Source organism: Eutrigla gurnardus (genome assembly GCF_963514095.1).
Source record: "Eutrigla gurnardus genome assembly, chromosome: 1".
NCBI classification, from domain to species: Eukaryota; Metazoa; Chordata; class Actinopteri; order Perciformes; family Triglidae; genus Eutrigla; species Eutrigla gurnardus.
Genome location: NC_139915.1, coordinates 15847379 through 15863795, shown reverse-complemented (window position 1 = coordinate 15863795; position 16417 = coordinate 15847379). Strand labels below are relative to the sequence as shown.

Below are 16417 nucleotides of genomic sequence, written 5' to 3'. Positions count from 1 at the left end.
CTTGGAATAATCTTGTGGATATATTTATATTTACCTCCCTTCCTGTCTCTCCTCTTCTTTCTTCACCCTCCTCCACGCCCTTCCTCAATCCTCTCTCAGGTTCGAGTTGTAATTGTCGATGAAAACGACTGTGTGCCGGAGTTCCTCCAGTCCATTTACAGCAAAGATGGCGTACCGGAGACTGTGACAACAGCTACGTCTCTGCTGCAAGGTGAGACATCTGGAAAAATCTTGTGGCCCATTCATAACCCACCATCCAACTCCTATTATCATTTGTCCTGCACAACATCTGTGAGTGAACTTATTTATTTTATTTATTTTTTTGACAGCATAAAATGACATTGTCTCTCCAGGGCTCTCAAGTATCACGCATTGGGGGCGTGAGACATACACATTTCAACCTGCTCACACGCCACATCTAGTATTTCTCATGCAGACAAATTACCGGGATAATAAAAAAAAAGTTCTCTTATTTTACAAAAATAGTTCACCGAAATGTGTTTCTGAAAACATTTTATGTGAGAAATAAGCTATGCAGTTGCTGAATCTGTCTTTATTGTAGATCGACAACAGTCAGTTTAAAAGCTTTTCGAGAGCTTGCGGAGGCGGCACCCCGTCTCTCGAAACTCGCCGCGACACGAAGGCATTGCACAGCTTCTTACATAGACAATGAATGGGAAGCTTGGAAAAAACGCTGCCTGTGGACACGTACCTTCAGCCAAAATCTCACTCTGAACTTAGTTAAAAAATGAGAGCCTTGTCTTGCACTAAAATAAAACTCACACTCTTTCCTATTATTTTTTATTGTACATAGTTGCAAGGGATTTTGGAGAGGCAGTGGAGTGTTTTCCTTATTCTTCTGTATTCTCAAACATTCGTAAACAAAAGAATCAAAGGAAGTGCTATTTTGAATATTTAACATCGCTAATTAAAAACTCCCACGCATTGTAAAAAATGTGTTCAAATTGTCTTTCAACACACCTGATCAACACAATACATGATGAATAAATCATGATGTTACTGAGGGGGAATGCTGCAGTGCTGTTTGTTTGTTTTTTCTCCAGTCTGATAGAATGAATATCCTAGTTAATCAGAATATGCTTTTGAGTTTCGCAGTGTCCATATGAAGGGGTTGTACAATGCCGGACTTCATCAAAAACACTCCGTCTTTTACCTGATGAGTCCGCGTATGTAAAGCGAACCAGGTGCGGCTCAGCGGGCTGTTTGAGCCTGTGTGGGGTCTGTGTTATGGAAATGTTGGAGGAACCCTGCTGTAGTGGCTTTCAGAACAGAATAAGAGGAGTTGAGCATTTTTAACATTCATGTGTTTGGAGCAGCATGAAAACTGAGTAGGTACTAAGTATGTCCCGGCAGCCGTGAAATCACCAGCACTTCCATCAGTGCAGCTGCTCCAGCCTCTCCTTTCCTGCAACGACCCAATTTCCACACAGGCATCGCTTAAGATCCATCTTCAATGAGGAAATAGTCATGTAGCTAAGTGTCGTGGGTCGGACTTGTCGTAATTTGAACTGTCACAGTGTGACTTAACACTTCAGAAGTCCTCTCTTTTAGATTCTGACGGACTGGCAGCAAATCTGACTGCAATGAATTTCACACTTTTCTTCCCCTCTTCACGCTGCATAAAGACGACACATTCTGTTTAAAATAAACGTAATGCCTCCAAAAAAGCAATATTTGATCCAAATCGCATGACCCATAGAACAACGTTTCCACCATAAAGGCAGCTCAAGTTAATGCTGTTAACCGCTGAAAAGAAAGTGGTGCTTTCACTTAAATAAACAGGTTCACTTACCGTTGGTCAAAACTGAAAACACCAACAGGGCTGCAAATGAGAAACAAAAAACGCAGGGAAATAAAACACAGCATGCAGTACGTATAGAATTAATGACTGCTGTTATGACACCTCATTGGAAGAGCTCATTAACATAGGCTGCAGGTAGAAAACCTTTGAATTGGATTCACATTACAACATTGTGTTGAGGTATTATGGTTTTGAATTGTCCATCCGTATCCTTGTGAACACAATATCTCAGGATTGCCTGGCAGTAATTTCTTGTTGGCACTAAAGTCCACTTAGACTCAAGCATGAACTGATTTCAATTACTGGTGAAAGGTCAAGATCACTGTGACCTCACACTACAGGTTTAAAACACACCATGAATCAACAATTAATATCCTACTTATGACAGTTTCACCCAAATAAGGACATGATGGATGATGGTTGTTGGAGGCTTACAACCGTGAGGTGGTAATTCTGGTTGTGCTGTCTTCTGCTTTGTATTTTGATCAATCCTATCACCTCATCACTGTCATTATCACCATTAGTTAATTGGAGAAAGGGGGGTATGAGATGCTAACAACTAGGCTCTGACCTGACACATTGCAGTTGTATGTCATTCACTGTAACCACTCAGTAGCCATGCATTGCAGTCTTAAACCACAGGAGTTATAAGCGGTACATAGTAACACAAATAATAGTGTAACAGTAGTTTGTCAGGCCAGCTGGCAGTCTCTGCTTCTTTACCGTGAGGAGGCATTTCAAAGGATTCAAATTCAAATGGAAAGTAAAAGATCTGCCTCTTAATAGTGATGTCTTCCAAAACATAGTGGTGTTTTGTGATCTTGAGATGGGAGAAAATTAATTACACATAAAAAACAAGACAATTGGCCAACTATAATTGCTATGCTTTCTATGTATTACACTTAACGTATCAAGGGCTTTAACATACACACACTTTAACACACAGCAAGCAGGAGAGATTTATTGAAGATGACATGTTTTCCTTGTAAATGCCTAATACTTATCCTTGTTTTTTTTTACTCAGTTGTTGCACAAGGGAACGTGCTTTGCCGATACAGAAAGAGTGATGTTGGATGCGTGTTAGTCTACAGCATCTTACACAACAAAGACATGTTATACAGTATGTGAATTAAGTGCTGGAATAAAGTAGTGGCTATAATTTGCAGAGAGCACTCACCAGGCCCACACAGTGGATGCTGTAGAGCAAAGCATGATGAATACTGCATCAATAGGTTGTGTGCAATAAATTCATTCAGTACAAACATCGTGTTCATTGGCTTATTTTTGTCTAACGAGAGTCATAATGAGAGTCACAATGTGACACAATCCAGTAGGACATTGAGTAAACATGCAGATACTCTGACACATTCTTAAACCGAACTGACATAAATATTTTGTTTACCGATCACTCCTAAAACGACACAAGAGTATGGCTATTTGAGAGGAACTGCAACATGCTTACTTATATATACAGCTAGTTTACTAGCAATTCACACGTTAACTTTGTGAATTGTAGCAGGGTCTGAAATTTGCGGTTAGGTTTAGAGGAAAATCTGGTTTGGGTTCAAATAAGTATATGTGTTACTTAAGTTATTATTTTAGTGAGGTTACATGAGTAAATACATGTACGGGTAATGCAAACACAAACAATGGCCTTCTGGGGTTTGTTTGACCCAACCATTCACCCTGGTTCTTTCTACGGGGACATTGTTGTTCATTTCACTGCGTCACATGGCGACCTTCTTTACTCCCGCTGTAATTACTACTGCCACTCAAGTTTGCTGCCTAACAATAAAGGCAAATATGGGTCTTAATAAGATGCTTCCACAGATGACCTATATGGATGTTTTTTTTGGATGACAGGCTGAATGTGCTCTCAAAGTCAGATACAGAGGTATACAGGAACATGTCAATACCTAAATTTATAAACATATTCTAGTTAATGTAAATGGTCCTCATTTATATAGTGCTTTTATCCAAAGCGCTTTACAGTAATGACTGACATTCACCCGTTCACGCACACATTTACACACGAACGGCGGAGTCAACCATGCAGGGCGACAGCCAGCTCGTCAGGAGCAGTTAGGGTGAGGTGTCTTGCTCAGGAACACTAGGCACTCAGCTAGGAGGAGCCGGGGATGGAACCAGCACTCTTGCGGTTGCCAGCCAACCCGCTCTACCTCCTGAGCTAATCCCCCCAGTGTTTGCACAAAATAGACTGTTATATTACTGCAGGTGCTCTTTTTTTTTTTTTTTAACAAACTGGCCACGTCGTTTAACGCACCTGTATTCCAAGACTAAAGGCCTTTGCAAGTCTGTTTCTTCTTCTTCTTCTCGTCAAAAATTGCTGCATGTTAAAAAATATAATTTCGACCTCACGTTATGTCAATCACGTTCTGGCTCTGATATTTTCGTAAGATATCTGAGTCATCCAGCAGTGGACGATGCTGTGATTGTCTCATTCTTGAAGGAGAAAAAGAAGGGAGCTATCCTCACTGCTGGATGACTCCGTTCATTTCCAACGATCCCGATCAGTAGTGATGTCCAAATGAAGCTTCGTGAAGCATTTTCTTTATTTTCTGAGCCTAATAGATGGCGCCCTCTGTTCCACAAAGGGTTGAAGGCCGATATATTTCCATTGCTTTCAACCCTTTGTTGAACAGAGAGCGCCATCTATTGGGCTCAGAAAATAAAGAAAATGCTTCACGAAGCTTCATTTGGACATCACTACCGACCAGGTCCAGGTGGACTTCAGGATGTCGGCAGTCCAGTTTGCAGCACAACTGGGGCCGCACATCAGAAAGAAGACCACCAATCTCAACGATCCAACTGTTGCACAGCTCTTTTTCTTTTTCAAGAAGTGAGATGATCACAAATTTCATTTTGGACATTTCCCCCAATTATGTATGAAAAAAGTAGTGATGTCCAAATGAAGCTTCATGAAGCATTTTCTTTAATTTCTGAGCCCAATAGATGGCGCTCTCTATTTCTCAAAAGGGTTGAAGGCCAATATATTTCTATTGCTTTCAACCCTTTGTTGAACAGAGAGCGCCATCTATTGGGCTCAGAAAATAAAGAAAATGCTTCACGAAGCTTCATTTGGACATCACTAGAAAAAAGCATTGGACTCAGTGTGCAAGGTTTCTGTGCATAACAACTTTTCTTGTTTGTCATGAAAAAAATGCATGTAAAACGGACTTAGTGTGCAAAGGCCTTAAGACTCAACAGCCAGACCTCTGGACAAACTGGTGATTTGACCTCAATGCTAACTTAAGTTTTGAAGGAATTTGGTCATAAATCGATGAATTGGACAAATTGGTGCTTTGGTGAATCCCGACTTGTCGAGCACTACCATCTGATCAAATGTGTTGAAATCCATCCTCTGGGTACTATGAAATTAAAAAAAATACAAACTTTTATGGCGATCCTTCCATTAGTTAAGAAACTATATGCAAAAAGTTAGATACATTGCATCGCTCAAAGGAACAGGCCAGCGCACTCAAGGCCAAGTGTATCAGTCTCTCTCACGCACAATGCGCACTTATGTGCGCTTACAAAAAGAGAAGGGGGGAGAGAGAAACTTCTCTTTATTAGCATCAGTTACCTCTCAGCCTTCACTCAGTCAGACAGTCATTAAGTAAAACATATCACAGTAAGATTTACAGCTGCTTTGTGCCATTAAAACAGCGGTGGGAGGGGAGACCATGAAGAAAGCAGCAATGATTTCAGCCATGATGGATGAAACATTGAGGTCTACATTTGATGTCTGCTGTGATACACTGCAAGGTAAAAAAAACAATCGATAGTCGGCCACTACACTCATTATTGTTCCCGATAGGAGCCGATGTGGCCATCAGGCTGGAATCAGGCTGATATCGTGTAGTCAGCATAGCCAATTAGCTATTAAAGTTTGGAAGATGGAAAATGGTTCACACAAGGGGCTGTTATTCTCATTAAAGTTAGGAAATGAATTAAACAAAAATGCTTTTTTGCAATTACTTTTACAATACGTGCAATAAATGCCACCCAATCCAGTTTTGAGTGCACCCGAAGCCGAGGCTCCTTAACTAAAAATATTTTTTGTCCAGCCTTTCTATGTTAAATGGGTTAAAAGGCACAGTATTAAATTAAATGAGCTGGAAGAAATGGGCACCCAGCATGGTTTTGCTAAATCATGTGCTAGTAATCCCATAATCGGCTCCGTCATGAGAGTGGACAAATGTATACTCCACCAATTGGGGGGGAAAAAACAAGCAAGCCAATTACATTGCTTTCTATTGAGATCTGAGGCGCCTGCAGTTTCCATCTTCAGTACAAAATCATTATATTTCAGACAGACACATTGCCAGCACAATTCTGATTCAACATTACAGAAGGACTTTCTGATGAATGTTTACTCAAACAGTGCTCTGAAGAGTACAAATCTGTACTTAGTAAATTAAATATTGACTCATATGTGACATGTGCTTGGCCACCGCATGGGATCAGACGCCGGGCAGACACTAGTAGTGCACTCCATTTCCACACATCGTCACCGGATGAGAGGCTATTCATCACTTTAAAGCAGCAAACGGCTACATTTCAGTTGCAATTCAGGGAAATGTCGGTCCTCATAAGCAGGACTCTAGTGCAGGGTAAACACACGTACATTCACTTTATCCACCTCGCAAATCTGACCATAAATCTAAATAACAGACTTTACAAACACCATCATTCGTAACCTGAGAAAGTGTGGCCTAGTCTGGACACAAATTGCCATTTATACATCGCTTTTGATGCAGTTTCCAGTTGCATTGGATTTTTTCCCTGCTAAAAAGAAGGCAGTGTGACATAAGACAGCTGCTAACCAATCTTATGGCAAATGATAAAGCATCCATTCTGCTTACAGTGCGAACATTACCTTATGATGTTTGGCTTCTTTTGCAATAATTCCAGCTCAATAATGAGCAGCTGAAAAACCTTTGTCTGGAAAATATACTGTTAGAAATGTACTTGCATAGTATACACTTTAAATGTGATGTGATTGTGAGAAACTGCAGGTAACCTTTCTGTCAAGAATGGGTAGTTAAGACTTAATGCAGTTAAGATTTAAGTCATTTTTAACATGAAAAATGTCTCCAGAAAACTGGATGGGCCAGTTAAAATAAGCCCCCAAAAAAAACCGGGTTCCCCTTCATCTCCGTTTCAGCACTTTTCTGCGGCACTGAGGACATGCGACTCAGTAGCCTACCTGTGTGGCTCTTGTGTCGCTGTCCTCAGCTCAGGCGTAAAGCGACAAAGAATACACCTAGGCAGTAAGCCTAACTTCATTGATCTCTTTTGAACGTTCAATACACAAAAAGACTGAAACGGAATTATATCTTTGGAGGGTCTGTTTCTCTCTCCATTCATTACCAAGCACAGTGGGCAGGGAACTGTCCAAAATGTTCTTATAAATTCAGAATGACATAAAATTATTTCTCCTGTAGTTTATTTATTACTAATCTGCTAAAATCGCATAATATGTGTCCGACTCATCATGCAAATCTGCCTTTATTTTTTAGACAAGGAGTGATGCTGCGATTTCCAGTATCTCATTTTGTATAGTGTGGTGCAGTAGTTTACCATTCTTGGGTAATTCATCCAGTCGCCTTTTTATTTCTGGGTCATATTTGGAAACCAGGTCAAGTAGTTCCAAAAAGTTACCCTTGTTTAACGCATCTGGGTCTTCCCTATGCCCACGCAGTGGGATTTCTTTTTTGCACAGAACAGGACGTGATCTATTACCATCATGATGTGCTGTCTATGTCTTTAAATGAAGGACGTGTCGCTGGCATCGTTGTTCAGCTGGTTAATAATATTTCCCCATCCTGGCTGGTGACTTTGCTTGAAACCATCATTTTCCCTAGCGCTGCAGGATGTGCCTTGCTGGCTTCATGTTTGCCACAACCCTCAGAAAAATGTTTCCAGTCTTTGAAGCCCCTATTAATGAATCTATCCTCATAAGCTGCTTCAGGGAAAAATGACCAAACAATATCTCTTGAGATGCTGTATTCCAGCCACGGGAATTTTGAGTACCACCTGTCAGAAAAACTCCTATCTTTCCCCGATATGTGTGTGGCTGGGAATGTTCGGAGTTTGGGCTGGCTTGCAGGCTCATCTATTGATGACAGGTCTAGCGGAGGTTGTGACAGGTCTTCTTGGGAACAGCGTTTGTGCTAGGCTGCTGAACCCTGTCTCCTATTTACCTCTGCCTACTGCCAATATTATTTTCCCCTCCAGAAAATGTGCATACAGACAGCCAGACACTAACATTAACGTTAGCCTAACTGTTAGTCTACTTGCCTTGCTGGTGTGAGGGGGTGGCTATGGGAGGACTTGATGGGGAGAGGGCGGCCGAGCAGGATGTAAATCGTCATTAGTAACCGCGTTACTTAAAATGACAGGAGTTTCCTCCTCTTGCTCCTCAGAGCGTTTCTTACTGAATTTAAATGCAAACAAGCTGCTTTGTTTTGCGTTTCATTTTAGCTAATTAATAGATACCGTCTGCATCTGTCTCATTGAGATTGCTTGAAAAGCGTGCGCGGCAACTTCATTCATTTCATTGAATCACTTGCTGGTGACGATGCAGCCTGTGGGCAGGCTTAAGAGTCCACACGTGGGGGTAGAAGCCATTGATTGGCTGAGAAGCTTTCACTCAAAGCTTTCCTCAGGCTGCTTATTGGATGAACTGCTCGAATGAAAATCACTCACTACTCACTATAGGACTGGGTCAAAATCATGTGAAGCATGAAGCCAACAGGGACGGAACCAAAACCAGGTTACAGTTTAAATGCAAATCCTTGTGTTTTTTTGATTGATGACATTCTGCACCCCCGCGACCCTGAATACAGGATAAGCAGTAGACAATGGATGGATGGATGGACATTCTGCACCTGAATTTCATTCGTGTTCCAATTAGTAATAATGGGATGTGCTTCTCTGCTCTGTTCGACTTTAGGGAACTTTCATATTGCAGCTTTAGGGGGGGAAATGCTTTATTTCATTTATTTATAAATTTTTTCATGAAAATGTAATTGATTTAAGTTTAATTTGATGGCTCAGGATGATGAAAGACTGGAGGCCACAGTCAACAAACATTTTAATTAATACAACAACGCTTTGCAAAGTCAATGAATCTATTATATTCCAAATCAAACTGGACTCGTACTGACATACTGGCATAAAACAAATTGTGCCAATAAACACCATCTGAGTTTTTGAACAGTTGTTGAGATATTTTTGTTTTGTTGACATTTTGTTAAAAGATTAACTAGAAGTGTGTTAGAGTTTCCCCAAGGCTTTATTTCAATAAAGATGCACAGTTTGTTAGCTGAAGAGAACAGGGAAATTGTGTTTAAATGTGTATGTGCATGCATTTATTAATGTGCGTGTGTGTGTGTAAGTGTGTGTTTGTGTAAGTGTGTGTGGGTACGAGCCAAATGCAATGTAAGGTGAATTGGAGAATTGAGAGTTTGATGGCAAAATGACTTGTTAGCGGAAAAAATGCTTATTCAAATCCCTCGCGGACCTTTTCAGTTTTAGCAAGGCAATCAATTTGTGGCTGAGCTAGTCCTGGCACCATGGATTCCCGATGTGTAATGTAAAAACAGAAATGTTGCAAAGTGACATCCTTTCAATGCATGCTGTGCAAATAGCACTTACTTCCCTTGGGTGACAGAACTGAACATGTGAGTCAGTGGGGGCAACACTTCCTTAAACAAATCTTCACTTGGTCACATGGCATGAGAAGTGAATAGATAGCATGCATTAATGCTGGGATATTTGCTAAAACACAAAAAATAAAACAAGGAACAATCCACCTTGTCCCTGGAATAATAAGAAACCTGATTTTATGTTCTGAATTCAGCTCCTATTTTCCCTTGCACCATGACTGACTTCATAAGGCATGCAATCATAAGAGAGTTTGTAGCAATTAATTGCTGATGTTGTTTTTCGAAAGAAACCCACGTGGGACAGAAAACTGTGAAAAAAATAGAACATCGTGATGGAACATTGTGTTAGTATGTTAGTGTTTTGTTTTTCACAGGACAGCTCAGTCAATGCACGTCCCTTTTTCCATGGACACATGGCTTCCCTCCAGTCATGTTGTCAATGTACGGCAAAATTGTGGGATCTTACTTGTCAACTTAGGCTTGGTTGGAATATGAGAAAAGGCTCTATATAAATGCTGCAATACAGTCAGTGAAATACAACGGTGCATAAGGGCCATTGTAGGTTAACAACTAAAACAAAATGGTTAAGAGGGGGGGCAATATTCAGAGATAAAAGTCTTACATTACAACAAAACTTGAATATTCTATGAAATTGATTATGAAGTCATAAACTCCACACATTGAGCATCGATCAGTTTGATAATCTGTCATATTGTGTTATGCTATACCACAAATCCCATTTGAACTGCCCCTGGTTGTAGTTCCTGATGCACAAAAGCAACCACCACATCCAAATCAGTATGTTGTTTTCTCCTGAATCGGTGCAATTCAAGGCAACGTCTCTTCAAAGTCTGGATGCTTATGATAATCTTCTGAGCTAAAATCACCAGTATTTCCTTATTGCTTAATTCAATTGAAAAGTATAATTTGATTAGGTCATCCACTGCATGCATCATACGCGGCAAGTGAGTTATTTTTTCACAAATGTATGACTTTATAATCTCAGCAAGTATTTTTCTAGTAAATTTGGAATATTGCCCCCCACAGCTCAATTTTTTTTATAACTTATTTTATATCTACAATGGTCATAATACGCCGTCGTAGTGAAATGTCCCACTTTTGGTTTGTCAATTTCATAAATTCCTGTATTCCTATTTTATTAACCTGCATTGTACTGATGTATTTCATCTGCTAAGTCTAAAAAACTGCAGCTCTGATTTCTACTACAAGGTACTTGTACTACACCACAGTGATGGCGGTAATGTTAGAGAGTACATTGTATAAATCCACCTACATATATCCTTCTTAAGGAAAGGGTAAATTTGAGATCTATGGGGCCCCGGCTTTGTCTTTTATTAACTTTTTTCCCTCTCCTCCATCTCTTTGTTTTCATCTTAAGTGTCAGCCAACGACTGTGACTCCGAAGAGAATGCTGAGTTGACCTATTACACCTTGAGTCCAGACTTCACCATTTCCCCTCATGGGACCATCTTCCCTGCGGGCCCTTTGGACTACGAGAGGCCCAACCACCTGTACGAGTTTGTAGTGATGGCAGTTGACAAGGGGGAGGTCGCTCGCACTGGCACAACTACAGTACGGATTCGAATGGCTAACATCAACGATGAGGCACCTGAGTTCTCCCAGCATATGTAAGTGTACGAAACACAATGGAAAGGTTTTGATGGGATGCAATGAAATGTAAGGTTAGTTTAAACTATAAACACCCACTTTATACGGAGTCCCACTTCATACGGAGAAACCTCTGTTGTTAGCTGCATTGCTCTGGACTGAGTTCAGTTCAATCAAATAGGGTTTATTGGCAAGATAGTTGGCATGCATTGCCAAAGTACAATTAGGGTCAAATAAATTATGAGGAATAAAATGTACTCTCATTGTTGCAGACAACAATCTGCTTCAGCCTCTATAAGTTAAATTATTTTTGAGTGATAGGATGACCCAACTTGATTAGTCTGCAGACATTTCCAGTGAATATGGATCTTCACACTATTGAGCTGCTGCATACAGTTGGATTTTTCAGATATAGTCTGAGGCAGCAATATGAATTGATTTTGAAAATTATCATCTATGCACTCCTAGTTTAATTTCAGCCACTGCAAACATTATTTGTTCAGCGGCTAGGAGAATAGGGCCTAGGTGATATGTACCCCTTTGATTTCCTGTTTTTATCATGCAAAGACAACTTAAAATACACATCAAATAGTGTGACTCGAGGCTTAACAAGCCCAATCTGTATGTAATGAAAATATGCTGTAAAAAAAAAAAAAAAAAAAAAAACATATTAAATGGATGGAAATGAAATTAGTAGTTTTGAACTTGGGCCTTTCAACACCTCGCCACCCGACTGTTGGGCAGATATAAATTGCATTCCAATTCAGGAGATAAGAATAAGCGAGACAGAGAGAGAAACAGGGAGAGAGAGAGAGAGAGAGAGAGAGAGAGAGAGAGAGAGAGAGAGAGAGAGAGAGAACTTTGTCAGGTCAGCTCCTCACAACTGCTTCCCAATTCAACATTGCAGCTGCCTTTACCCACAATTCCAGTGTTGCTGTGGTGCCTGCATCTTTTAATTGGTTGATTTTCTGCCAGAGAGCTGGGCAGATTGGTGAAGCAGGGTCAATCAGCCATGCCCACCAGCACCCTCAGGAGGCTCCGGGCTCGCTCTATTGCGTGTGTGTGCTTGCTCCTGAGCGCGCGCGTGTGTGTGTGCCCGCACAAGCACGTGTATATTCGGTAATTGAGCAGGTCCCAGTATTATACATCCAATATGCATGTGTTTATGTTGGTTATAGTGGGAGGGGATTAGTATGTGCGTGTTTGTTGGCTCGTATTGATTTACTGTCAGTGACTGCAGACTCATCAGTCAGTTTTTCTTCTGTAGCCCTCAACCCTCTAGAGTAGCTGCCAAAAACTGCACTGGACAATCTATGACATATCAGTAGGACACACACCCAAACACACAGACACACACACATAAACATAATGTAGCATGGTATACTGATACTAGAAAGGTATCCTGCCATAAAATGGTACGATTCCACATTTTATTAATACAAGTAGGCTACATTAAGTATGTAAGACAGTTTTGAAACTGCGGTCATGAACCGCTTAGCGGCTGCACAGTCCCTTTCAGGGTGTGTATCAGCAGAACTCTGTTCAACAAAACAAGGAAAATAACGCAGCTCTAATTACCAACCAAATGTGCACCTACAATTAAACTCCCCATATTTTCTGAATCTGTCCAAGCATCAACTGTAATTTGGCAAACAATAAATTACCAAAGAGCAATGTACCCTAACGTGAAGTGGACACAAGGGAAAAGCAGTCTGGTGCTGAGAGCGGCAGTCTCTTCACAAACACAACACTTTCTACAGTTACTGTGGTGTCTTCCTGAATTTAGCAATCTTTATTTCATCAACTTCTCAAAGAAGTGAATTTATTATCATATGTTGGGTGTGTTTTTGAAGCTTCTCTATTAATATCTGCTTTACAAAAAAAAGTCTGATATCTAGCTGCATGGATGAAGTGAACTATCAAAGATATATATATAATTGTAAATATAGATTTCTGCATACCATATATTTGTTCTATCATCTTTTATTTCATTACTTTCCATGTCCTTTTGGTATCATGGCAACACTACATACACTAACAGAGCACACACTAGGGTTGTGCTGGTATTGATATCAGGAAATGCCTCCGATACTGCCACCAATTCTGGATCGGCGTCGCCTAGTATGAGAGTCACATTACAGACATTACTATCACATTATCATCATCCCTATGCTCATGTACATATTTAATCCCTCCCTGCTCCGTACATCCTTCCTGATCGGTACTGCACATGTGCAACTACTACTACACACCTGTGCTTAAACACTTTTTTAAACACTAATTTGTCCCTGATAATGCTACATTGTGAACAATTCGGTGTTGAAATGTGCAGGGAGAGACCTTCGTTAAAGCTCTATTCAGTCAAAATTAGTGTTGACTGTCAGCAAATTATAACATTGTCATGATGTCTGCAGGTGTAATCTTGTAAAATGGAGCTTTTGGTAAGAAACGTGAATAAAAATAGTTGTGGTATGTTTTCACTCAATATAAAATTTGAGAAGGAATGATGATGTGTGATTTGAATTATTTTGCGTTTTTATTTTGCGTTTTTTTTACACTCTGGCATCAGATTGGTACTCTGTAACTGTTGACTTACAAGTTCATGTATCAGATTCGGTATCGAAAATGGGGAAAAAATTGGATCGCAATATCTCTGTGACCCACATAACTCCAGTCATCCATGCAGACATACATACATGACCGATGTGCGAATGCAGGGTGAATGTAGGCTCACAGTATAAAAATGATACAGAACACTATTATTTTGAAGCGGTTCTCATTGTAACTTCCCTTTGGATGTTGGCTGCAGTGTTGATGTTTCTTTCTGACCACTAGTGCAAGAACGAAAGAAATAAGGCGAATGAAAATATAACTGCTTGCTTTTTTTTTCTGGTTTCCATCAGGTCTAAACTCTAAGATCTTCCTCTTCACTGCATGTCTCTCACTTCCTGGTGAATGACAGAATAGCTGCCTTTCATCTATGTCAGCGTTACTCATTGCACAGCTCGCGAGCCTCTTGCGGCTCGCCAAGCCTCAATTTGTGGCTCACATCAATGGTAAAATAATAGTAGGGCCCGATGAGTGTAATTAACGGGCACACCGCTTCAGCCTGCGTCTCCAGCTACAAACAGAATCTCACATCAGAAACGGTCAGAAATGAACTAATTCACAACTGAGAGTGAAAATAGCAGCAAGTGGATCGGCAGATGCGCTGAATGAGGGGGGGGGGGGGTATGGTGACTCCACCATAAATGATGTCTCTGAATGACAAGGAATTATAATAACAACTACTAGAATGTTTCTTCAGTACATTTCTTAATTTTGATTCATCAACCACACAATTAGGAAGGAAAGACTGCTCTAAAATTGTAAAAATTTTAAATTAAATAAAATGTAAAATTTAAACAGATTTCATAGGTCCCTAAATAATAGCTGGATGCATTACATATACTGTATGTTAAGTGGGATAACAAATAAGTAAGCAGATATGCTAAGTTGGAGATAGCTTTTCGTATTTTGCAGTCGAGCTGGCTCTCCTGTGGACTTTGTCTTGTAAGTGTGCTCTACTGGAAAAAATAGTGAGGATCACTGATCTATGTGGTGTCACCAGCTATTGGCTTATTATTGTACCTATCACCACCTGACTGTTGCCACGGAAACCACCCTGGGGAGCCTTCCTCCAATGTTGCACTTGTGTCTATAAACCTTACATGCATCAGTAGTACAGTAGTCACTGTGGGGTTCACTGTACTGTTAAACCCTGAAACCCACCAAAAAGACTCAAGGTACAAAAATAAAGCCAGCCAGTCTGGCCAGCACTTGAAAAAAAAAACATGATGAAGTGCCCTCTAGGGTGCCCATTTAATAGAAAAAAACATGATGAAGTGCCCTCTAGCACCTTCAGTGAACATGTGATGAAATGCCGTGTGTGAAGTGCATAACTGTTGCTACGTTTGTCAAGCTTTTCAATCCAACAATTAAAACCGTGGTGAATTCACAACTTCAAATTAGTAATAATATTATATACAGTATAATAACAACACATTGATTTCAGACAAGTAGACAAATGCAGGCTTCTCATCAGCAATCAGTTTGTTGACTAAACATGAAAACTGTCACTGGCAGATATTATTAGCTGCTGCTGGTCTCCCTTGTTACGACCCTGGTCTAGGGAAATCAGAGACATAACATGATTTTGCTTCTCCCATTCTTCCCACTCCCAAGAAGGCCAGTGTCACCAGGGATTTAAATTTTACGGTAGCGTTTTTTAAATTTTGCTTCAGAGGGAGAGAAAGCCAACACAACAAGCAAAATAATCTATTTACCTCCCTTCCCTATGCAAATCAAAGAAATATAAACAAAATGACAAACTCTTACCCAACTCCTAAATCAGGAAAAACAGGAGAAAAAGGGTTAAAGGAAAAACTTCTCCCTCCTACTAGGCTGCCACACAGTTTTCTTATTTCATAGATTACCAAATAGCTCAGATTGTACTAATATCTAACACTAAACACAAATCAAGCATGACACTAGTCCATGTTGGATGTGGGCGAATTGGTGGAGAGACAGAGAGAGAGAGAGAGAGAGAGAGAGAGAGAGACTGCAGTCAGCCGGTGGTTCAAAAAGGCTCCTCTCCTGCCTCTGACCAATTCTCGAGCAGCAATCAGGCGGCTAACGCCAATCAGCAGGTCCAACCTGTTACCAATCACACACACCCACACACACACAAACACACACACACGCACACACACTCACACTCACACACACGCACTCAGGGTAGACTGCTAACACACTAGGAGGAGGGACAGTGTAGCATAATAATTAAAATAATAATAATATTACAATAATAATAATGACCCAGAGTCATAACACCCTAATTCACTTGAGCTCTCTGATTGGACAGGCACTCTTCACCTTACTCATATGCACATCAGAACACAACAAAAGTGTCCAAGATATGCACTTGATCTCTACGAACAAGAAACTGACCACTCAGAGCCATGCCATGATGCAAAAAAGCTAAATCTTCAGGTAAAAAAATCAACATCAGCAGTTGTTGGTCTATGTAGAAGACATGGCAATAAAGGAGCAGAAATGTCCTTGTATTACGTGGTAAAGCATGAAGGCTGTAGTATTACATCAGCATTAGAACAAAATATGATATTGGACTCCTATTTTTGCTATGCTTGTGTAACACTGTCGGTAAAGGTAGTTTGCTGAACCAACTCGTATTTCCAGCCTGAGATAGAGCAGATAAACAAACATGGATTTT

The 16417-nt window shown here is 40.4% G+C and overlaps 1 protein-coding gene across 1 annotated transcript in view; it reads left to right on the top strand.

Moving 5' to 3' along the window:
* The window catches only part of LOC311012116 (neural-cadherin), a gene marked incomplete at its 5' end in the record, with an annotated part of 428889 nt that overhangs the window by 140567 nt on the left and 271905 nt on the right, over positions 1 to 16417 (top strand). The window contains 2 exons of the mRNA XM_084007453.1: positions 100 to 211; positions 10916 to 11165. Of these exons, the coding sequence (XP_083863579.1) occupies positions 100 to 211; positions 10916 to 11165 (362 nt within the window). The remainder of the gene's footprint in view (positions 1 to 99; positions 212 to 10915; positions 11166 to 16417) is intronic.